Raw genomic sequence first — 23,430 nt, forward strand, 5'->3', positions numbered from 1 at the left:
GTACACTGCCTTCTCGCTGTCTTTACAGACCCGAAGCACATTGGTACTATCATGAACGAAAGACTGCTACAATGAATTGTACTACTACTACTACTAATAATAATAACATACACATGTAATGTAAGTTTATATTTCTTTGTTGCTTAGTTTCCCCAAGAACTGTTTTCTGTGTAGCATAGCATTGATTAATACGCCAAAATACATTATAGTATTTATTTATTTTTTTACATCTTATGACATAATGCGTAATAGTCTTTAAAAAATCATAGTCCTGGATTCCCTGGACTAATAGGGATACATTTGGTTTGCCTTAATAATACGTGCATGTGTGCTGTATTAATGTGTTTAGGTAGCCTAATATTTGCGTAAATATTCAATCATGGTCCTTTATTTCACCTTTATGAATTCAATATATGAAAAATAGGCCCACAAGTATAACTTGTTAGTTAGAATAGCACCTCATTTTATGATTTTAATATCCTAGGAGTAAAGGATGATAGTCTGGCCAAAAAGGTGTGTGAGGACTACAACCGAACCGCATGCATAGCTTAGTAGGTCTAAAGAGTTTTTTTCTTCTCAATAAATACCACATTTCTATTTTGGGGCTGATTTCGTGTAGTTATTTGTTGTACCCTATTTTCAACACCACATTGAGCCTGGTCGAATTTGTTTCGGTGGGAAGATCCTATAGATCTTCCTCTATCGATTTCTTTGGTTTCAAATATCTTAGTTAATACATGTGTTATGCGTTATGCGACATTGTAACCAACGCAAGACATACATTTAGCCACAACGGAAATGTTGCTAATGAAAAGATTATCTTTGATTAGTGGTCAAAATATTGCATAGTGCCAGTGCCAATGAAGGTTTTCATTATTATTTTGAATCTTGTTTTTACAAAAAAAAAATACTATGTTGGCCTCATGAATTAAAAAAATACTATGTTGGCCTCATGTTTCCTGTTATATAAGACCCAATGTACTTTATTACAACCATTGACCTATTCTAGAATATAGTTTATTAGCTGTATGAAATAATTAGGCTCGAAATTTACTCAAAATGTTTAGTATAACTGATGTTTATGCTCGTCAACATGGTAATATCTATGTTATTATAATGTTAGAAAAAAATAATATATTCCGTATGCACGAATCTTCTGACTCAAAACTAGCAAATTTGGTTATTCTGCGGTTAAAATCTAACATGTACAATTTCAATTCAAGAAGCAGGGGCATTGTTCGTTAACTTTCCAAATGAGATTTTCAAGCAACGCTTTCTGAGAAGAAATGGGGAATGGCCCCCGCCATTATGCGCAAAACAGGGTGAATTGCTGCAGTAGAAATTTCTTTTTGTGAGAGAAGAATTTACAACTTGGTAATAGACCTTTTTATGTGCCTCTATCGCCTGTCATTGGATGCCACTGGTCATGTGCAAGAGGCAAACGTCTCCATGGCCCTTTTCCTGATTTCCCAAGCGGTTTTTTCTCTGCATTCTGCTGCTATACCGTCCCCAACCAAAACGCTCAGCCTACACTCGCTCAAAAGTTGCCTTATTATTGCCTGAATGAAAGTGTGAACCTACCAGATCCTCGATAACTATATAGTTATTTACTTGACTTGTCAGGGCTAGCGTTTCTTCCTGTGTGCATACCGAACATCGAAAGGAGAGCCTCTGCTGTTCATCATCCGTATAGTTTCACTGTAACATCATGTATTATTTATACAGAGTCACCACAAGAAAACACATGGATTACCCAACTGCATTAGGTAAGCATTTAACGTTACAAACATCATGTTAGAATGGTTGTTTATTGAATTTCTCTATGCTACTTCCTGTCTCGTTGCACCAGGGTATATTAGCAGTATAGGCTAATCAGAAGCTCAGTCGAGATGACATGTATAGACTAAAGCCAAAAGACACATGTTTAAGATAACTAAATCTGCTGTTATGCATGTATTATGAGTCAACACCAATGAACGTTTACATTTAACATGAATCTGAACGCATAAAACTGTGATCGGTATTTTACCAATAGGCTACGTATGATTGAATTGTAATTTGCTGTGACAATGGGTTGACGTGTTCATGTTAGTTTAGCCAAACTGATTAATGTATATTAGGACGCTTATTTAGCTTCAGTAGCCTAAAATGAATGTTTACTAACTTTGAAGTGCTTGCGGGGATGGGTTATTTCGATGTTTGTACGTCTGAACAGTATCTGTCCGTCTGTCTGTATGTCTGTCCGTCTATATGTTTTCGTTATATATGTTTATCTTTGTGTATGTTTGATATATATATATAATTGATTGTATAATGTCTCTGAAGTGACACGCAGCCTAATTGAGTTTTAAGGAGCTGGCTGCCAGATGATTTTAGACAGTTCGATTTTCTAAGTGAATTCTATTCATTAGTCCTCTTTTGGTGCATGAAGTCGATGTCATTACGGTTGTGCGAGGTATTGGATATCTGCATGATGGAATTTGTATGAAGTCACCTGATATGGTCTTAATATTAGTTCCACGTTCTCTCAAGGACGTTGTGTAGGCCTACTTGTGAATATATCGTTACACTCAAGCTATTGCTCCATAGGCCATATAATAACAACAATGGACCTACACATTGTTATATAGTTGAACTAAACAAGGGAACCATTTGCATTGTATTTTCAGATATGGATGTTTAGAACATTTGAATTTGTCATGTTGTAACACACACACGTGTGTGTGGAAAAAAATGCAACATATAATGTTAACCTTTCAGAAATGCAGTTGTTGAGCTTTCCCACCAGAGAAGCAGTTTTCGTAGATGTTTTCAGCTGCCTGAGATGGGGGGCAACGGAACAAAGACAGTATTTCACTGTTGCCTGACAGGCAGCTGCGAAAGTATTTACAGCCTTACTGCAATGCGGCAAACGAGAGAAAGCCTGGAACGAGGCAGCCTATAAAAGTGGGGCCTGCGAATGACAAAACGCGGAGCATTTAAATGACTCGATTAGCTTCTGGTCTTAACTCTGGATCGGAAATCACATCACGTCCCAATATATATATGGATATAGCGTTGTCATTTCGTTCTTCGTTCGTTCTTATATCATATCGCCCATAAATTAAATACAATATTACACTGTATATCCACGTATAGATATATAATTTATCTAAAAAATTAACAGAGCGAGAGAACAGTTCCCTTGATTATTATGTTTGGTGTGTGTTTTCTATTGCAGTGCTATACATTTTGCGGTTGCAGTGGTTAGCCATACGAAGGAATTTTTTGGGATTTCCAGTCTAGTTTAGCCTATACAGTATGCAATTATTGAACATCGTGGGAGCATATTAATCCAATCATCTGCTGTATAAGGGATGAACGAATAATAAATCTAGATCATCTATGGATTTTTCTCGGATTGAACTGCATACAAAGCCTACCATTTAAACATATAGCAAAATATAATGGCATGCAAGTTTATTCTAAAATCCAGGTTATGCTAAAATGCAACAAATTGGTTATGCGCCATATTTATTGGGAGAAAAACTGAACACGCTGAAAAGGGGAAATTATTATCATGTTCCAGCAAGAGGCGCTGTTGTCCAACATTCAGTTATCCCTTGGTTCTTTTTCCGCATAGTTTACCTTATAGGTCACCGACCTAGAATATGATTGGTCCTTACACAATATGACCGAGCGATGCGTAGTATGCCTAAGAAATTGAAAGGAAGTGGTTTCTGAATTGAAATATCAGTCTATATGTCGGTGACGTTTTCGTATGCCCAAACTATTTTTTAAGAGGGTATAGTTAATAAGGAGAGTGGTGGAGTCATATGAGACTGGCCTACATCAATGAGTGTGATGCATTTGATGGTTAGAACGTTTTAATAGTCGTGTGTGCTTCTGAATCACCTCAAGCCAGCAGGGCATCTTTTATGAAACTTTACTGAAAGAAAACGGTGAGCGAAACACCCACAGATGTGTGTAGACTACGTCAGGGATCACAGAGTCATCATCCGTTTTTTTTAAAGTTAGGCCTTTAAGGGCAAGCAGTCAAGCAGAACAAATATATATATAGGTAGATGTTGACCTGTTTCTCCCAGGTCCAAAATGATTGGCACCCTTGACTAAGATGAGCAAAAAAGACTGTATAAAATAAATTATACAAATATGAACCTATATTGTTTGTTCAAAACAATTGGGAAATTATATTATTTTATACTAATACAACTGCCCACAGAAAGAGATTTTGTGGTTATACTTAATTTTATCAAAAAGATAGGGTTCAAAGTTATTGGCAATTACTTTTTTTCAATACCTTTCAATACCTCACCTTGCCAGGATAATGGCACTGATTCTTTTTTCTAAAATGTTTGTGATATTGGAGAACACATTCGGAGGGATCTTAAACCATTCCTCCATCCAGAATCTTTCCAGATCCTTGATAACCTTCGTCTGCGTTTTTGAACTGCCCTCTTCAATTCAAACCACAGGTTTTCAATGGGGTTCAAGTCCGGAGACTGAGACAGCCATAGCAAAATGTTGATTTTGTGTCAATTAACAATGTATCTATGGATTTTGATGTGTGCTTGGGCTTGGGCTTATTGTCTTGCTGGAAGATACACTTGCAGCCACGTTTCAGCCTCCTGGCAGAGGCAACCAGGTTTTTGGCTAAAATTTCCTGGTACTGGGGTAATGTTGATGATGCGGTTGACCTTAACAAGGGCCCCAGGACCAGTGGAAGCAAAATAGCCCCATAATAACAAAGATCCACCAACATATTTTACAGTAGGTATATGGGGTACTTTTTTACATGTACATTCTCATTTCAACACCAAACACATCATTGGTGTGAGTGGCCAGAGAGTTCTATTTTGATGTCATCCAACAGATGTAAATGGCTGGAGTTTGCTAAACAGCATTGGAACTTGGATTGGAACCGGTGCTATGGTCAGATGACATGAATATGTAGCTCTTTGGCCACACACACACCAGTGGTGGGTATGGCGTCAAAATTAGGAGGCATTTGCAGAAATGAACCCCATACCTACTGTAAAATATGTTGGTGGATCTTTGATGTTATGGGGCTATTTTGCTTCCACTGGTCCTGGGGCCCTTGTTCAAGTCAACGACATCATGATCTTTACACAGTACCAGGACATTTTAGCCAAAAACCTGGTTGCCTCTGCCAGGAAGCTGAAACTTGGCCGGAAGTGTATCTTCCAGCAAGACAACAACCCCAAGCACACATCAATATCTACAAAGAAATGGTTAATTGATCCCAAAATCAACATTTTGCAATGGCCGCCTCAGTCTCCGGACTTGAACCCCATTGAAAACCTGTGATTTGAATTGAAGAAGTGAAGGTCATCAAGGATCTGGAAAGATTCTGCATGGATGAATGCTCTAATATCCCTCCCAATGTGTTCTCTAACTCATCAAATTCATCAATAAAAGGCTCAGTTCATTATCCTTGGAAAGTAAGTGAGGTAGGCTATTGAAAGTTATTAAAAACAGGAGTGCCAACATGTTTTACCCCTATCTTTAAAATAAATATATATTATTACTTGCTGGACAAGATATATTTCTCCAAGTAATTGTATTAGTATAAAATAATTTAATTTCTCCATCTTTTTGCGCAAACAATATAGCTCAGTATTTGTATTATTTATTTTATACAGTCATTTTTGCTCATCTTTATCAAGGGTGCCAATCATTTTGAACCTAACTATAGAACAGATGACTTTATTAGACTTTTGACATGTCTTCTATTGACCTAAAAACACATATTCATATTAACGATGCACATTAAACTCCACAACAAGGTGAACTTGAAATAGCAAGTGTGAAACAAAAATATATATATTGTTTTTTTTTATTGCATAACATGTATTATAATTATACATCCCTTTTATTTTATATACCATCAAGCTAATCGGCATTATTGAATAAGTGCAACTTTGAGGGTTATTTATGGCACCAGTGCGGTGTCATGAATGGCTGTGGGGGGAGCACGTGATGTCATTAAACTTTGTTTTATGGCCTGGGAGTTGACAAGCCAAAATATAATCCTCATTGTGTATTAGTAAGGCCGTGCAGATGGCTTGGAATAGACCTTGGAATTGGTGGAAGCAAGTATAAACCTCTGGTTTTGTCTGAACATGGATATGTTTGCCTATTCGATGCAATACGTTGGTCTTTGCGGTGAGCTCTGTTTTATCATTTGATAGGCTACTAAAACTACTGCGTGCGCATGCTGATGTCATCAGGTATACATGTCTGTCTCCTGCAGTTTTGTTTGCCTGCTTCGAAATCCACGACTTTAACCACAGTAGGATGTGTATTTTGCATTGGCCAGGATGTACGGGAAACAATTAGGAAGTGTTTGAATATGTCAATACTTGGCTGTTTACGGCTGTTATAACCAATAATCGTTCAAATCAGTCGTTAGATAAACAATGCATTTTGGACAATGGCTAATATTGTAGCCTGTAGGCATATTCGTTTTTGCTTCAAATAGACTAATATTGCGTGATGGTTTATTAAAACCTGTAACATTTGAATTTGTCTGCAATACGCACATATTTTAATGACAATGGCTAATAGGCTTGTGGGGATCTGAAGTCTTTGAATTCGGAGGGAAAAATATCAACCTGTTGTCACAGACTTAATGGCGTTTACAGTTATTAGCGTTTCATTAAATTACGTTATGGTGACATAGGCCTTGTTACAACACTGTATTAATTAAGTTAAATACACATCAGTCCTTCTGAATCTTAATACCCCAACAATATCGTAATAATAGCCATGCTCTATCGCGCCCCCTAGTAGTGTACAGAATATTATCGAATCATAATTCTATAGGCCTACATTGTGACGTTATGTAGGAAGTGAAGTGATGACATTGGAAGTGATGATTTAGTTTGTTATCCAATACAAACACTTTTACATGAGGCAGCATGAGGCAAGGACAACATGCACGAATCAGAATTGTGTTATAAAGGACTACACTACAGTAGGCATAGGCCTAGTTTTTTCTTTTTTTCTTCTCTTTTAGCAATGTAAAGGAGTCTTTTTTTCAATTGTTTTTCTGCAGCCTGTCTGCCACTTTGACAATTAGTGTATTTCGAAGTTCAATACACTGACAACCGCTTTAATAGGCCTATAATTGACAGGCTATATTATATTGAGATGGTATTTTTATTGAAATGAGAATTGCATTTCTAAATGAATTTCAGTAGTCTAAGATGTTTAAAAGAGTAGCTTTATTGTCTCTTTATTTATAATAAATAGCCCATAAATAAGATTCCAGGAGAAATACAAATGTTTTTTGCAAATTAAATCCATAGGCTAAATTATACATGTTGTCGATGGTGTTTTGGCATAGAATCTGGCTTTAGTGACATAGCTACTTGAAATCGGAACAATGACCTATTAACAGTTGTATAGTAACATAACTATAAATAGATCACAAAACATAACAAGTTGGTTCATTCTTGGTTCAAACGAAGGATAAAGACAAGTGCTGACTTCATCGTTCTTTTGTTCCTCTCTGTATCCTATCTCGGCTTTGACCGAGCAGTTGTCTGAACAAGTCTCAGGGCAAGGTGAAACCTAGGTCAAGCTGTCCAACACATTAAAATGTTGTGACGTGTAATTACAAAGGTGTAAAGAGTGTGATGAATATTTTCCAATAAGATCATTTGAAAATGGGACGAAAACCTTTCGACTATCTCAATGTTAAATAAAGGCTTCTAATGTGGTCAATTTTAGTTTTTGAAAACGTTGTAGAAGTGTTGTGAAACGTTCGGCCTATAACCTTCGTTCTTAAACTACTAGAATTAGACTACCGACATTAGACTACTGAAACTGTCCAGTAACAAAACATGAAGTCGGCCAGGCCTATAAGTTTGAGAAAATAATTTAAGGACACATCTTCGGGCATCTTACCATAAGGCCTGTGTGAATACTCAGTCAAATTTAGAATGCACTTGGCCAATCAAGTGTTTTAAAACGAACAATTTAATTTAATTTAAATATTAATTTAATTCAAAAAGGTATGTTATTATAGGACAATAGCACAGTGGCATATTCCCTAGACTTTAGACCAACGGAGGTAGTCAACTGAAGGGTCGTTTGGGAATCGTGAACTTCTGTACTTTTTAAGCTGTCGCTAAAGTAAAAATAATTGAACTTTTTGATACGTTTGCAAATTATTTAGTTTGACCTCGTGGCCTTTAGCCTTTTTTTATGGGTCCACTCGATATTTAAGCCTCGGATTGTGGGTAGAGCGTGGGCTGGTTAACTTGTTTTTTAAAAATGGAATCCTTCCAAAGTGAGTATCGGTAGTCTATACCAATTAATAGTGAATGACCTATGTTGTTTGCCTATACCTCTAACCAATAGGCCTAACCGGTTGACATTTTTTTTTTTTAATGCATTTCGAAGCTGGAACAGAATTGCTCATTTTACTGATGAACTACTTAGGATCTGATTAATCAGGGGCTATGATATGATGGAAATTATCGAAACATATTTTGATACACATCCATTGTTTACAATTGTCGACGGTATAGGAGTGTATTGAGTATGAATATGTTTTTTATTTGTCTTTTTGAGAACGGAATCTAAAGGCTGGACTCTTGAATTGAGAGAAATGATGGGACCCCTGTATTCCGTCGTCTATATATACCCTGTAGAACCGAATTTGTGTGATAAAACAACAGTCACAGATTCGATTCTAGGGGAGTATATGGTCGATGCAAAAACTTCGATTTACTTTACTGCTTTTATAGAATTTCTAATCATAACTATTTATAACATTGTATGATGGAGTCCACATCGTTTGATTGCTGTATTGTACCAGCTATTGTGTCTAATGGTTGTTTAAAATGATATTTATATATATTCCATTGAGTAGAATCTGTTCTAATAGTGAAAGTAAATGTTCGAGTTATATGCTCTTTCAGTGTCACTTGTCATTTCATTTGGTGATTTACGTTGATACAAAGACTTCGTCCTCGTCATGCTTTGGAGAAGCCTTTTTACACGAGTCACTTTTTGGCCTGTTCACGTATCATTACAGCCAAACAGTCCTTTCGTTTTGATAGTGAACAAAAAGTAACTTGCCATAACAAAAGTTATAGGAGACTGAAATCTAAACAGATTTTAACATGGCATCAAAGTAATGCATCTTTTTCTTACGGTTTCATACGTTTTAACATTTCAATCATTGAATTATTGACTGTTTGGCATTGGTTGGTTGCCACGAGGCTCTTTCAATAGTTTTGAAAGGGATAGGGTAGATGAAATGATGAGATTCTTGTAACTTTTAGATGACCCCTTCTTGACAAAGACAGTCCCCATCAATTGTCCCCAGGCTTTATTCCCCTCTTTTTGTGCCAGGGGGACGTTTTGTATCTTTTGTTTGTTTATCTGTCAGACTCACTGGCCTTAGTTTGATTTAGTATTGTAGAACAATAAGCATATTAACCATATTATTACACAAAACCATCTAAATATCCATCTATACCCAAATTTTGTATTTAATCCATTCAGATTATTTTCCATTGACTGTTAGGGATGACCACAATTGATATTAAACTGTTGACATTAGGTACTCAACATTTAACATTTTATTTTTCAGTATAGCGAGTACATTGCCAATCCTGCATTGGAACTGGTTAAATATTTGTTTTCATTCAAAATAATTTCGGTGTTTTTTTTAAAGTCAGTGGAAATTGCTGCTGTAGGTGTGCAGTGTATACCCGTTAATGAACTAGCTTTACCTCCATTGGCCAATCTGGTCACATGGTTCCCTAACTTTATTCAGTTGACAGCAAGTAGGAGGGCTTTATGGAGGGTGGAAAAAAAGACAACTCGAGAAAAATTTGTATTTTCTACCTTCAGAAATTAATGACCATGAGTTCGTTTATGGTGGACTCTAAGTATGTGGACCCCAAATTTCCTCCTTGTGAGGAATATTCGCAAAATAGCTATATACCTGACCAGGGGACAGACTACTACGGTCCAGCGCAGGATCCAGGTTTCCAGCATCCAGGAATCTATCCACGGTCAAACTACACTGAGCAACCCTTCAGTTGTACCACTGTGCAGGGTTCTACAGTGCAGCCGCGGGGTCATGTGCATGAGCGAGCCAGCCAGCCTAGCCCTTTCACTGCACAGACCGAGCCATGTCCCCCGGTCCAAGTGACTGGCCCCCGGACTTGTGGACAGCAACAAAACACAAAGAACCAACATGGGATACAAGCCAAGCAGCCTACAGTAGTTTACCCCTGGATGAAGAAACACCACGTTACTACGGGTAAGATTGACTCTCTCCTCCCCACGTCTCGTTGGGACAAGCTGAGGTCCAGGAATTTAGCCACATGAAAATTATTGCGTGAAATATTTATGAGTTTCTTTGAAGGGGCCGTCAATTACTCCAGTCATAAATGTTTATTGCTAAGGAAATAGGCCGCTGTCTATGTGGCCGTCTCAGAGCTCTTGAAATGTCCACTTGCCTTATGACTATGTTTTATTTTATTGTGTGTCGACAATATTTCAGATGAAGAGGGTGAAAATAGAACAAATTGAATGAAAGTTTGGTCATAGTTTCGTCCAATTTAATTTCTGGATCAAGTTTTTCATTGTTTTGTTTTTAGCTAGAAGTTTGGAGCGTCCCGTGAAGGGCTGTTATTTTTGTTAACTGGGACCTAATTGGCTCACGTTGGTGTTTTGTTTCTCACAGTAAACCCGGACTACACAGGACCTGAACCGAAACGGTCTCGGACAGCTTATACGAGACAGCAGGTTTTGGAACTGGAAAAGGAGTTTCATTTTAACAGGTATCTGACCAGGCGGCGTCGCATAGAGATTGCCCATACACTCGTTCTCTCCGAGCGTCAGATCAAAATCTGGTTTCAAAACAGAAGAATGAAATGGAAAAAAGACCACAAACTACCGAACACAAAGGGAAGATCTGCATCGGCATCCAGCCAACATTTACAAAGTATTCAGAAGGATAACCAGACTGATATCACAACTTTATGAATATTGTGGGAAATTTTGAATCTTACATGAACTGTAGGCCTATAAAAACGATTTCCCATTTGACTTTGCATGATCTCAAACATGGCATTTTCGTCATAGGCAGTTAAATTCAGAAGGACCCTCGATGTGTGTTGGCTCGCTGAATTGAGTCAACTTCCAACATTGTAACTGATAGGTGCTCAGAAGATACGAGTGCGTCACTACATGCTTCACATGCTTCAAATAGGTAGCAGTAGATCGAACGAGAACTTTCGCTTTCGGACGAAAGCCTGTTAAATAGGTTTTCATGTGGTAGGCCTACTCTTCTTGCTTGCTATGGTTCTCTTTCCACCACACAAGTCAGAGTACGGCCTGAATGAACATTTATATCTTTATTTAAAAGGGGGAAAAACGTACAATTATGTGAAACTTTTGTACACGTTAATAGGAAATTGTCTTGTGATGAAATCAAGCTTCTAAAAAGAACCATATTTGATTCATATATTGCAATAAATAAAATGGCCATTGCACACAAAGCATCAGTTGATCCATACATTTGTGACAATATTTGTTACTTTTATATAGCCTCGTTTTTTTTAAAGTAGTGAACTCGTATTTATGAGTGCTAACTGGTTGAATTTTTCTGTTTACGTTTTCTGATCTTTTATACAATAAAGTTTTTAAAATGGCGTTAAATTATATTGAGAAACAAGACATTCCTGTGTGCAGACCTTTCCCAGTGCCCTTATTCGGTTATAAATCTCTCTTGACATCTTTGTAAACAGTGTACATTTAAAGAGGGTCTCACACATGGCATCTGAAACTCTTTCACGAGTTCCCTTGTTCTTTGCATCGAATTTATATTTTGTAAGATACTTCGCTATTTTTATTTGGATCCATATCAAACAGAACACTATTAAAACTCTATATCACATGTGAAGGACGTTGAGGACTAAAAATAGGTGTCATATGTTTCCCCCATTGTTATTATACTCATTTTGTAATATAGTGTTTACATTTCATTATGATTATTTATTTAATTAAATATCTGTACATTTCCTAAAACCCACAACTGTTCTGAACATGTTTGAGACACAAACGTTTATTTAATGAGATATGTTCAAAACTGTTGTGGATTATTCGAATTGTCTCTTTTGTTATGCATTGTAAAATCGTTTAATTCATGCGCTTAGCTGGCGTTAAAATCGAACTATGGCATTCATTTATACCAAACCAAGCCACACAGGCATTCATGTCATGTTTCAAGACAGATATTCCTGTATTACTCCAATCATCGTCCTCGTGACAAAAATAATCATATCCTCTTGTGTTGCGAAGATGTCTTCCCTCTGAAGAGTCTTCATGATGAGAAGTTGAAAAGCTATTTCAACTGAAGTTCGACAAAAAGCTCCAGAGGCAGGTTCATCCAGAGGACACTGTTTCTATCGCCCTGGACACATTTCAGCCGCGAGGAGTGACCTCTAAACCCTTGACCCGTCCGACCAATACAGACTTGTTTCTCTTACAGGCGCTATTCACATTGAGTTTAATTTAGATACTTTTTTTCTATTCTACCTTAGTATTGGTTTGCTATAGAATATTGGACGCTTATGTAACTCGGTTAAACATGCAGGCTAACTTTTGAAAGCCTATATGTATTCTGCCAGATGCACCTCAAACGGTACTGATTGTGTATTCATGTCTCACCATGTTAATATGCAATCCTGTCTGACTTTATTTTTGTACCTGCTTTTTACTCTGTACATTCACAGGTGTCGTGCACAACTTTCATGGAAAAATAAAGATTGTTACTTGATGCATTATGGTGGCACAGAGCACTCACGTTTGTCAATAGATTTCTTTATCAAGTATTCAGAGGTTCATGCTGGGCCATTGAGCAGATAAAATAGATAATCAATGTGTGCGCCCGCACGAGCACGCACACACACACACACACACACACACGGTCTTTGGTGGCTTTCGTGATCGTGAAATATCAGATACCGCCAAAATATTTCCTTAATGCGTAAAATGAGGCATTCTGTAACATTTGGGTTCCATAGCAAAGCATACAAGAACATGGAATAGGGCCTTACTTGCAATACACCCACATAACTCGAACTTTATGCATGTCTCTCTCGCTGACATCAACCCATGATTTACTCAAAGGTTACGAGTCGATGCCTCAAATTAGGATTTAGCCTATGGGTTGGGTTTGACCACACATCTCGCAGACAACGTTTTACTTAATTGTGCTTGTTTGAAAAAAATGATGGCATAGTTGACTAACATAACGTGTTTCATTGGCCGGTAAGTTACATTTTATAGCAAGAATCATGAATGTCCCCTAACCCACATCAATGTTAGATTCAGTGCCATAGGTTTTATGAATGCAGGATCAGTGGGATTATATTTGTGACCAAATAAAATGTTCATGCTTGGATTAAAACTTGTTTCATTTGAGTGCTTATCTGTTTCTCTTTGTGTGTGTGTGTGCTCGCGTGTGCGCGTGCGTGCGTGCACGGGTGTGCATGTGTCCTCACATTTGCGCACACTCCTTTATAAGTTTAGCTGGGGAAGCCTTGTGTCACTTACACTTATTCATCTTCAGTTTGCCACTATATATATTTCAGTGTGCAAGCATGATGATGTCATTGCAAAAGAAAGAAAACTGCACCAACTTCACTCGGACCAAGAAAATCCTTCTGTAGCCTAAACATAGGCTAAACAACAGTTCCACATGCAACCCATGTTGTTGTACGTGGGTTTTCAAGACTATCCCAATGGATTGCTGAATATTATATTTTCATGTTTCTTTTCCACAGTGGACCTATGAGGCATGTAAACATGTAAATTGTCTCTCTTGTTCACTGAAATGACCATGGGAATAATCATAAAATGCCTTTTATGTAACACAGAGTTTGAGAAAAGCAATCATATTTCAGTACTTGCCCGACAATGTGCAGTGTGCATTGACCTACATGTCTGAACACAATAAATGAGAGCCATAAGCAGTGCCATTTTCAATGACACTGCACCGAATATGGTATACACCATTGCCGCGCTCACAATGGCTTTCAAACGGCCATATTTGATTTCCTGCTGTTCGCAGAAACTGTCTTCGCCAAGCGAGACAGCCCTTTAAGATATATTAAACGGTGCTGTCTGCATTCAAAGATATAATTCGGAGTCTATACCGCTCCTCTCTCCTTTTCTGACCACGTGATTGTCTAAATAATTAATGCAGCACGTCCCCTAGAAACACGGCGTCGTCATTAATCGCGAGGACTCTATCAGACTTGAAAACTGAAGAGATCCCAAGAAAATAATATCCAAACGCTCCGATACCCAACGCAACTGTAGCCAGCACTTTAGCACAGCATCTCAACCAATGGAAGCTTGGTAGGTAAATATTTTAAATTATTTTTTTGAGTAAGATGGTAAATGACCATATCTGTCAGATATTTGATAAATAGCGCCCTTTGATGAGTGCGCCTTGGACAGGCTGAACTTGTTATGGGTTCTTCAGTGCTGTGGTTTTTATGAAAAACAATAGACCAAGAGGACAATGTCGATATTATAAAGTGGTAATATTTTACAACTAAGAACCGTGTTATGTTTCTTAGCAAGTGAGTAAGTAAATATTTTCAGCCACCTTTACTGTGTGAAATGGTTGTGATTATGAATGTGTGGGCAGAATGAATGCAGCACTGTTGGGCAGTTCTAGTTCGTTCTTGAGGGCTGTATGCTCGGGCCTCTGTGATTTATAATATCACCAAAGAGAGCAACTCAGTTATTGGTTTACACCAGATTGCCTGTTACAAAATGTAAACAGTGTGTTAAGATGAAAAACATTTCAAAGTGGTACAAGTGCAATATGTCATAATACAAAAGCTTATATTAGACTATTCTTTGGATAACACGCCAGCTACCTGCATAATGGAAAAAACAAAACATCGGAAACGTTGTAAGAATATATCTCTTTGGAATGAACTCGGATGACTCCCCTTTGCTAACATTGTTTATATTGTTGATGGGGCATAATTTGAAATGTATTTCTGAGAGTAGTAAAAGTAGTGTTTGAGCAGGTTGACAGTTATCTGCCTCGTTGTAAATCATTCTCAGTAATTCCTGAAAGGGTGCGAGGCTGTTGGGGGGCCGGGCTAACACTGTAAATCTTTCACTTTTATTACCCCATGAACATATGCTGCGACGCTAGTAGTCCTGCGTCCTTTCCTCAGTACGAGATAGGCCTACCTCTCGGCCAGCTTCCCCGCTGTCTTTTATGGCGTTAAATCTCCATCTTCCAGTTGATTTTTGAGCTCACGAATTGTCATTTGAAGGCGTTTTGTTATTTACATCGAAAACAGTGACTGAAACAGAAAATGTGACTTTCCTTGAATGTGTTCAGGCTCAAAAGCAGGTTATCGTACGGCCGAACACCATGAGAAATAGCACAGAAGAGACGAGGGTTTCCAAATTGGTTTATTTGTATACAATTCCACCGGCCTTTTCTCATGCATTAATATTGGTCAATAGATTTCATAACATTCTAAAATGCACATCTCACATCTCATATTGTAGAGGTATAAAAAACGTTTTGTTTTTTTAAACAATGGTGATAACAATGGTGATAGCAGTTTCAAGTACCAAGAATGCATCTAAATACACGTCCAAATGTACAATCCTGTATCAGAAATTATGTTCAGAACTCTACATTTGTACAGAATTCTCAAAACTACATTCTAATCAAGGTTGTATTTTTAGGAATTCATTTCTCTTTCAACAGCAGTTTTATGAGAAATCAAATATTACCAAAATACCGTATAAGGGCTATATAGTCAGGTAAACATGAAATGCACTTTGTATGTATGTATTATCTCTTAAAAATGACTAAATAGCCACCCATGTCATTATATTGGCATAGTATGCCCAGTGACCTGACCGAATAAAACATCTAATTATATTTCTACAATGGAAAGAAAATCATCACCAGAATTAAATCCAAGTTGATCGCAAGTTGAGCATTTTCACTATGGGCACAGGTCAGATAAAGAAATGTAAACGCCATCATTTAAAAAAAGGATTTGGGAGTCAAGGCTTGCTTGCAGAAGCAGCCTCAATCAGAACATCCCGATCACGTGAACAAATATGCTTGTATTTTAAGGCCGTGCCTTTATTTGTCATCATAAAGGTTTCCTGAAACACCAACAATCTTAATGATAGTTTCATTTCAGTGACTGTGTCTGAAAACCTGTATTTTTCAATGGGAGATGATTGCCAGATTTTTTTGGGTGGAATAAGGATGCCTTGGTTTTTTATTGGTAGTTGAGCGTGAGTCTTTCCATTCTATCGGGAATACTGTCTGCATTGGTATATGGAAATGTCTGAAAAACCGCAAGATCAGGTTTAGGACAGTATTGTCTACAGACAAAGGGTGAAGGATATATTCTAGAGACTGCAAGGAAAGGAATTGAGACTAAGAAACACGAGTATATGATAAATTGATTTACAGGTAAGCAATTGTATGGCAAAATACAACCTTTAACCATAGCTTTACACAATGCTAGAGAATAAATATGATGTATTCCATTCAAAGGAGTTGATCTTTATTAATGTCGCTCTTGTCGGTAACTACGCTTATAGCTTAAGTCTTATGGACCTTAGATACGATTTTAAGGCAGGTTCACAATTTTGAGCAACCACTTTGAAAGGTTAGTTTGGACAGACGTATTTTGACAATTGGTTTTCAGCTGATTTTGCAGTTTGATGAAAACTGACCAAAAGAAAAGGAAAAAGAAGCAGAGGAACTTTTCATTCGGACTCCTAGGTTGTTAGATCGTAAATCAAATTAATTTGTTGTCTTATCGTCACAGTGATGTTAGACATGATTTATGTGGTTTCAGCTATATGGCTTTGTTAACCTGCAAATGTTATACTATTTTGAATGGATTCAATTGTTTTAATTTGTGTTTAGAGAACTACTTTCAGGATTTCTCCATTTGTAAATAAGAAATATATAAATAGATATAGACGTATTTTTTATTTAAATAACATAGGCTATATGAATCACTTTCAGTTTCAGCACTCATTTTTACATGATTCCTTCGTGAAGTTATTGGATAATTCTGAATCGCAAATGTTTTTTTTTTATAGGCCTTTGAGAATCAAATATGAATTAAGAACAGGTCTAAACAATAGGCTATTGTTCGATTACTGCTCAGGTTGACTTGTCCTTTTATGTTAGTGACTGTAATATATGTTCAAGTCATTATGAATGCTTTTTAATTCACTATTGTCTGACTATAGTGCGCTTTGATAACGAAATATGACTGGCTGACAAATCCTGAATTTAAACCAATTGTATTCCAAGTAAATATTTGCAAAGTATTCTTAGTTTAGAATGTGCGTCTAGTGGCAACACATTTTAATGGAAATATGCCTGGAAGCTATAAAGAGCTGCCAAACTAGCTATAAGAATCAAATGACAATAACAAAAACAACACATCCAATAATTCGGAGGATTTACTCTCAAATTCGTCTTAAATGTAGCCAAATTAACAATCTTATAAAAGCTATAGGCCTTTTGCTTTATACACATGTTTAAGTATGAACAATTAGTTAATTATATCATATCTTGCTTCCCAGCCCAGGGATGCACAAAAGGGATATTATTGGTTATTTTTGACTACTAAAGTAAACGTTCAAAATAAACCATCTTTAAAGTAAACTTTATATCCAAAGCGCACAATGGACACAAAGAAAACGATGAAATACAAGCAGACATTGTATATACCAAACTTACCGTAGCAATGCGTAGGCGAGAAACATTGTTGTCTGAAAAGACAAGTCATGTCTGGCCAGAGTAGTAACACCATGTGGTAACAATACACTTTCAAATCCACTCAAAACATATCGACTTCGACTTCAACATCATTTTGGAGTTCTGCACATTTCTAAAACACGCTAGGCTATATGTCAATGATAACATTTGCGATTTGCCGAGAGACACTATTCTCAATCATGTTCTATTGGTTTACAGATAGCTAAGTGAAGCATAGTTAAAACGTACATCAAGTAGCCTACAGACTAGTTTCTTATTTCTGATGATTATCTCCTCAAATGTGGCCATGTGTCCCATCGTCAGGCAGTGTTTCAGCTTTTAAAAAACGGGTGAAAAGTACTGTGGTTAGGATTTCATTGTGACTTTCTTGAACGCCTTCCGCTCGTTGTTCATTAATCTATGAGTTATTGCTGAACAAGCCAAAGGTCAGCCAAAAGGCTTATGACTGCTAAATATTTTGCCCAGCTCTTTCTTTGTTTAGAATCTTCAGTGTAAGATTTTCTTCTCCGTCACTGAACTACATTTTCGGTTTTAAAATGCCTTAAAATAAATAATATTGTGTTGGAATGTGTGGTTGCTGAATTGTCCTATTTCTTCTCGCGTATGCTCTTATGATGATTAGAATAGATACTTGTTCATAGAAGTTCACTATGATGCTATATCAAATTCTCACTGTAAAAAAAAAAAACAGTAGGCCTACGATGGCATTTCAACAGAACATCTAAGCAATAGAAATGGTGCATTTTGTTATATGAAATGATTACCCTACAGTAATCCAATGTCCTTCCACTAAAATGAGGAAATGGTGGTGCTCAAACAGTTTTGTGAAACTCCATGTATTGTTTTCGCTTTCAGGTCGAGGTGGATGTAATGATGAGCACGTGAAGAAAAATACGACACATATCTGCATAAAATACGGTGAGCAGCATTTATTTAATGAACTTCCGTTACATATTCACATCACATATAGAAAACAAGTCTGTATGTGTCATGCATAGGCCTATATTTGGCATTTATTTACTCTAAAAAAACAGTGTTCAAAAGGTAAAATGTAAAGATAAACAGATGATCTAGATGATAAATCCCACTGTTTCATTCAATTCTTCGGATTAGCATGTTCAGTTTCCCTTGTAGGCCAATATAGCCAAGTCTACCAGAGGCTCGTTTAAAACATGCACTTTACCCTTTAAACATTGAAGAATGTTCATCATCTTGACATGCAAGAATGCAGAGTAAGGCCAGATGCAAGTTGCAACAGAACATCATTTCTTTGTTTAAACAGAGCATAGGGAACATATCCATACACTAGTTGGTTATGAAATATACATACCCCACTGGGCACAGATGTCATTTCAACGTTTAGTTTGGATTTACATTTGGTTGAGTTGTCAACTAACGTAAATTCAATGTGAAATCAACAAAAAATGTCACAATATCATGGGATTTAGGTTAAACGTAGGGTTTTTGGAAAAATACGAAATTCCCTTATGCTTTTTGCAATTCCAGTAAGTTTTCCAAGTTGAGTCAACGTCATCACATATCAATTTGCTGGTGAAATGGCGTGGAAACAACGTTGATTCAACCAGTTTTTGCCCAGTGGGACATTCAGAAGTAGCAGTTAAAATCAAAACATAATTCACCAGTCATCCCATCACCTCAATACGAATTTCAAACAGGAATATGTCCACTTTTGCGTCAGTGACGATGGTCCTCTTTATAAACAAAACGATTCCATTTCTGCGGTTTCAAACGTGCGTTTGCGAGAGCGTAGTAGCGGCAATGCAGAATGATTGTTGAGGCTCGATTTATATAAACGGCCTCTCTATTATTGCTGCAGAACTTGCAGAGTATGGCATTTTTTTAGCTTGCCTTCCTCCTACGCTTAGTTTTACACTTCTGAGGGTAGCAAGTCTTGAGGAGTGATTTTCTTTTCATTCCTCTCTAAGGCGTTTACGACCATAACATTTGCAGTCATAAATTTTGCTGCGGTCCACAATGACAGGTGCATTGATATGCACGCGCGGACATTCAGGGAAGACTGATTCAACTACTGTAGGCTATTAGTTTGTCTCCATGCATGCCTTGGTCATTTAGTGTGTTACTTATGTCAAGAATTGAATGTGAAATCGTTTCCAAAAGCAGTGAGATATGTTGGGTGAAAAAAATATCGTTTTTATATGTAGTCTAGGCTCGGGTAGATTGGTAGCTACAGTCTAAATATAGGCTTACTGATTACAGGCTACATGAGGGTGCCAGAATTCAAGAGCAAAGTTTTGACACCGATGCATTTGTTTTATATGCACATAATTAGCATATAGGGATCCCACCCATTACGACCACCCCAATATTTTTGGTGAGAAACAGGGAGAGGGGATGGCACTTCTTTTAGCATCATAACCCCCCTTAGCACACATGCATTGTGATAATATTTTCTAAAATAATTTCATGGTTTAATAATTGCTTTTTGAATAAGGTTATGGAAGTAGCATTCAAAATATTTAAAAAAAAACAGGAGCGCGAGATGGACTTAATAAGTTAACAACAAATAAACAAAACATATGAACGAGATTTCGTTTATAAATCAGATTTCCAAATCAAACGAGAGAAGTCGTATTACATGTTGACGTGTTAAATAGGAAAGTAAGAGCTGATGGTGGTTTGTGATTAGTTAGGCTACTGAAAGGAATAGTGTGTGGGTAACCAAATGCTGATTCAGATTATTTTCTTAAGTCATTCAAGAAGATCTTTTGATCTTTTGGCAAAAGTTAAACGTTAACTCTTTTGTGCCAAACATGCCAAATGGTTCAAAGGGGAGAGGTTAAGAAGAGGCCTATTGATGATTTGATAGTTAAAGAAAGCATCGTTTGGAAAGTGAAGTTATAACTATTACAAAACAGCATTTTTATTTTTTTATTTTCATAATAGATCACGTGATCAAATATGATTGTATTAGTTTGTAATATGGCCTGGACTTATACTGAAACCAACACCAGACATCAGGAATCTTTAAAAAATGACTAAATGTTCGGTTTATTGATGGAAGGTTATTTTTCAATCCAGAGTACAGTGTATGCTCAATCATGGTTTAGCACACGTTCAATTCATATTGCCTGCATTATGAGCCTAACAACTCTTCTCTTCCTAGGCCAAGGAATACAGAGGCGGTGGGAAACTCCAATCACGTGATACAAGAACACCCATGCCATTGGATAGGGCCTTGGTTTGAATCTTCACAATGCAGAAAGCTACATACTACGATAATTCTGGACTTTTTGGAAGCTACTCTTACCCCAAATCCGACTCATATATGTATGGCCCATCTCACCAGCCCTACCCCACTTCTAACCTTGAGAGTGATTATCAGGGTCCAGTTTGTCCAATACAAACCACAACTGTACGGCCACCAACTCATAAAGACAATGACATGAATGGCAACTGCATGCGACCAAGTAGCAGCCAAGGAAACACCCAACAGTCGAGTATTGGTGAACAGCCGCAGGCACCTCCATTGTCGGCATCTTCCCCTAACTCCAGCAACACTTCATCTCAGAAGAAGAAATCTCCCCCAAACAATGCTTCAAATACTGCCACCCCAGTCATTAACAAGCAAATTTTCCCATGGATGAAGGAGACGCGATCGAACGCCAAACAGAAAAGCAACAGCAGCAACAATTGTACAACTGCAGAAGGTACAGTGTGTGTGTGTGTGCGTGCGTGCGTGTGTGTATGCGCGTGTGTGCGCGCGCGCGTGTGCGTTTCACCATGATTCGTCTGGACATGGTGGTGCGTAATGCGTGCGTAAAAGGGCGATTATTCTACTGTGCGCATGGGTCATTTTAGGCAACTGCGTAGGCCTATGTGAAATCATTCATAATACATAGAGACTTATGGTGTTTACTATGTATTTTCAGGTGAGTCCTGCGATGAAAAAAGTCCACCTGGTCCAGCCTCCAAACGGGTCCGGACTGCCTACACCAGTGCACAACTTGTAGAACTTGAGAAGGAGTTCCATTTCAACCGGTACCTGTGTCGTCCCCGAAGAGTGGAGATGGCTAATTTATTGAATCTCACTGAGCGCCAAATAAAGATCTGGTTTCAAAACAGAAGGATGAAATACAAAAAGGATCAGAAGGCTAAGGGGATAATGCACTCTCCCATCGGACACTCCCCGGACAGAAGCCCACCATTAAGTGGCCCAAATCACATTGGATATTCTGTAAATGTAAACAGCCTCAGCTATGATGCGCCCTCGCCCCCGTCATTCGCCAAACCCCAGCAAAACATGTACGGCTTGGCTGCGTACACGGCACCATTAGGTGGTTGCATACCGCAACAAAAAAGGTATCCGGGGTCCGAATACGAACACCACAGCATGCAAGGCAATGGCGGCTTTGCCAACGCTAATTTGCAAGGCAGTCCGGTGTACGTTGGGGGAAATTTCGTTGATTCCATGCCAGCCTCGGGCCCCATGTTCAACCTCGGCCATCTCCCTCATCCCTCATCCGCCAGCGTGGACTACAGCTGTGCCGCTCAGATTCCAGGCAACCACCACCATGGACCCTGTGACCCCCATCCCACATACACAGACCTCACCTCTCACCATGCGTCTCAGGGAAGGATTCAGGAAGCGCCTAAACTAACACATTTGTAATTTGTGAGGATTCCATCTGTGTGCCCAAATTATGTTACGCTCTTTTATTACCTCACTAGTCTAAAGTAATTTATATGATTACACTACAAGTGAGTCATGTGTATTACCCAGTATTATTATTGATATTACTATTAATGCTATTGTGTAATTATTTTCTAAGAATAGCTGTGGTACATTTTTCTTGACTGTTGAGGATGCGTAGGGGAGACCGTTTGTTTGTCAGTTGTTCGTTTTCTGAAGTGCAATGCGCAGTATGGGGACTGAAAATGTCATAACATTACTTGAAGGTAAGTCCTGTAGATCTGACAGTAGTCACCCATCTTTATAGGGATGGATTTTATAGAAAAAAACTCTAAGGTGTCTGTTTGTTAATTTCAAATTTTCTAAATTTGAAGCGTCTTATTTATTTTTCCAAGATTGTATTGCATTTATCTCCTTTCCTATATGTATTATTTAACGATTTTTTTGTATCACACATTATTTATCATTTACATATATGCCTATTTATATGGACATCTAGAATTTATGCAACATAGTTCGACAGACTTTGACATCATAGCCCTTCAATAGGTACACAGGTTTTTGGTGAATGCTAGTTTTAAGACATGGTTTCAATGGCTGGTGGTTTTATGTTGTTGTAGTAGAAACCCCCTAAGTGTAAATCTTGGAGTATTGGGGCATTTTTCATGATTTATCTTGTGTCAATGCCTCTATGAAAAACAAAGTTATATGTAGCCTTTTGAAATACCGAATATTATAAAAATGTAACACACCAGCATGTCATTTTGTCGTCATTGCCAATTTTCATATCACGTCATTGTTATTTCATCAGTTGGACTGTCCATGCATACATTTATGAAACGCTAATGATATGAAAATGTTCTATTTTATTGTGTTTAACATTTTGTAAATAAAGTACTTA

At 37.6% G+C, this 23,430-nt stretch overlaps 2 protein-coding genes across 4 annotated transcripts; both read left to right on the top strand.

The window, feature by feature from the left end:
• The first annotated feature begins 1,499 nt into the window (after positions 1-1,499).
• On the top strand, positions 1,500-23,430 carry LOC124043882 (homeobox protein Hox-D3a). 3 transcript variants are annotated; one of them, XM_046362980.1, is made up of 4 exons: positions 1,500-1,766; positions 18,713-18,775; positions 21,003-21,546; positions 21,769-23,430. In XM_046362980.1, exons 3-4 carry the CDS (start codon positions 21,093-21,095, stop codon positions 22,506-22,508), a joined length of 1,194 nt encoding a protein of 397 aa, XP_046218936.1. In that variant the 5' UTR covers positions 1,500-1,766; positions 18,713-18,775; positions 21,003-21,092; the 3' UTR covers positions 22,509-23,430. The 3 variants fall into 3 exon arrangements, with proteins under 3 accessions (XP_046218936.1, XP_046218938.1, XP_046218937.1); XM_046362982.1 differs by lacking the exon at positions 1,500-1,766 and adding an exon at positions 14,296-14,415; XM_046362981.1 differs by lacking the exon at positions 1,500-1,766 and adding an exon at positions 16,414-16,528.
• On the top strand, positions 8,753-12,844 carry LOC124043883 (homeobox protein Hox-D4a-like). The gene is made up of 2 exons (XM_046362983.1): positions 8,753-10,306; positions 10,733-12,844. The coding sequence occupies exons 1-2, from the start codon at positions 9,838-9,840 to the stop codon at positions 11,032-11,034; spliced, it is 771 nt and encodes a 256-aa protein (XP_046218939.1). The 5' UTR covers positions 8,753-9,837; the 3' UTR covers positions 11,035-12,844.

The sequence above is a fragment of the Oncorhynchus gorbuscha genome, linkage group LG09 (assembly GCF_021184085.1).
Source record: "Oncorhynchus gorbuscha isolate QuinsamMale2020 ecotype Even-year linkage group LG09, OgorEven_v1.0, whole genome shotgun sequence".
In the NCBI taxonomy this organism is placed as follows: domain Eukaryota; kingdom Metazoa; phylum Chordata; class Actinopteri; order Salmoniformes; family Salmonidae; genus Oncorhynchus; species Oncorhynchus gorbuscha.

Bases quoted from the DNA above. Each gene is read 5' to 3' on its own strand.
- LOC124043882 (XM_046362980.1), top strand. From the start codon at position 21,093: ATGCAGAAAGCTACATACTACGATAATTCTGGACTTTTTGGAAGCTAC. The intron at 21,547-21,768 runs GTACAGTGTGTG...ATGTATTTTCAG, and splicing joins CAATTGTACAACTGCAGAAG to GTGAGTCCTGCGATGAAAAA.
- LOC124043883 (XM_046362983.1), top strand. From the start codon at position 9,838: ATGGAGGGTGGAAAAAAAGACAACTCGAGAAAAATTTGTATTTTCTAC. The intron at 10,307-10,732 runs GTAAGATTGACT...TGTTTCTCACAG, and splicing joins GAAACACCACGTTACTACGG to TAAACCCGGACTACACAGGA.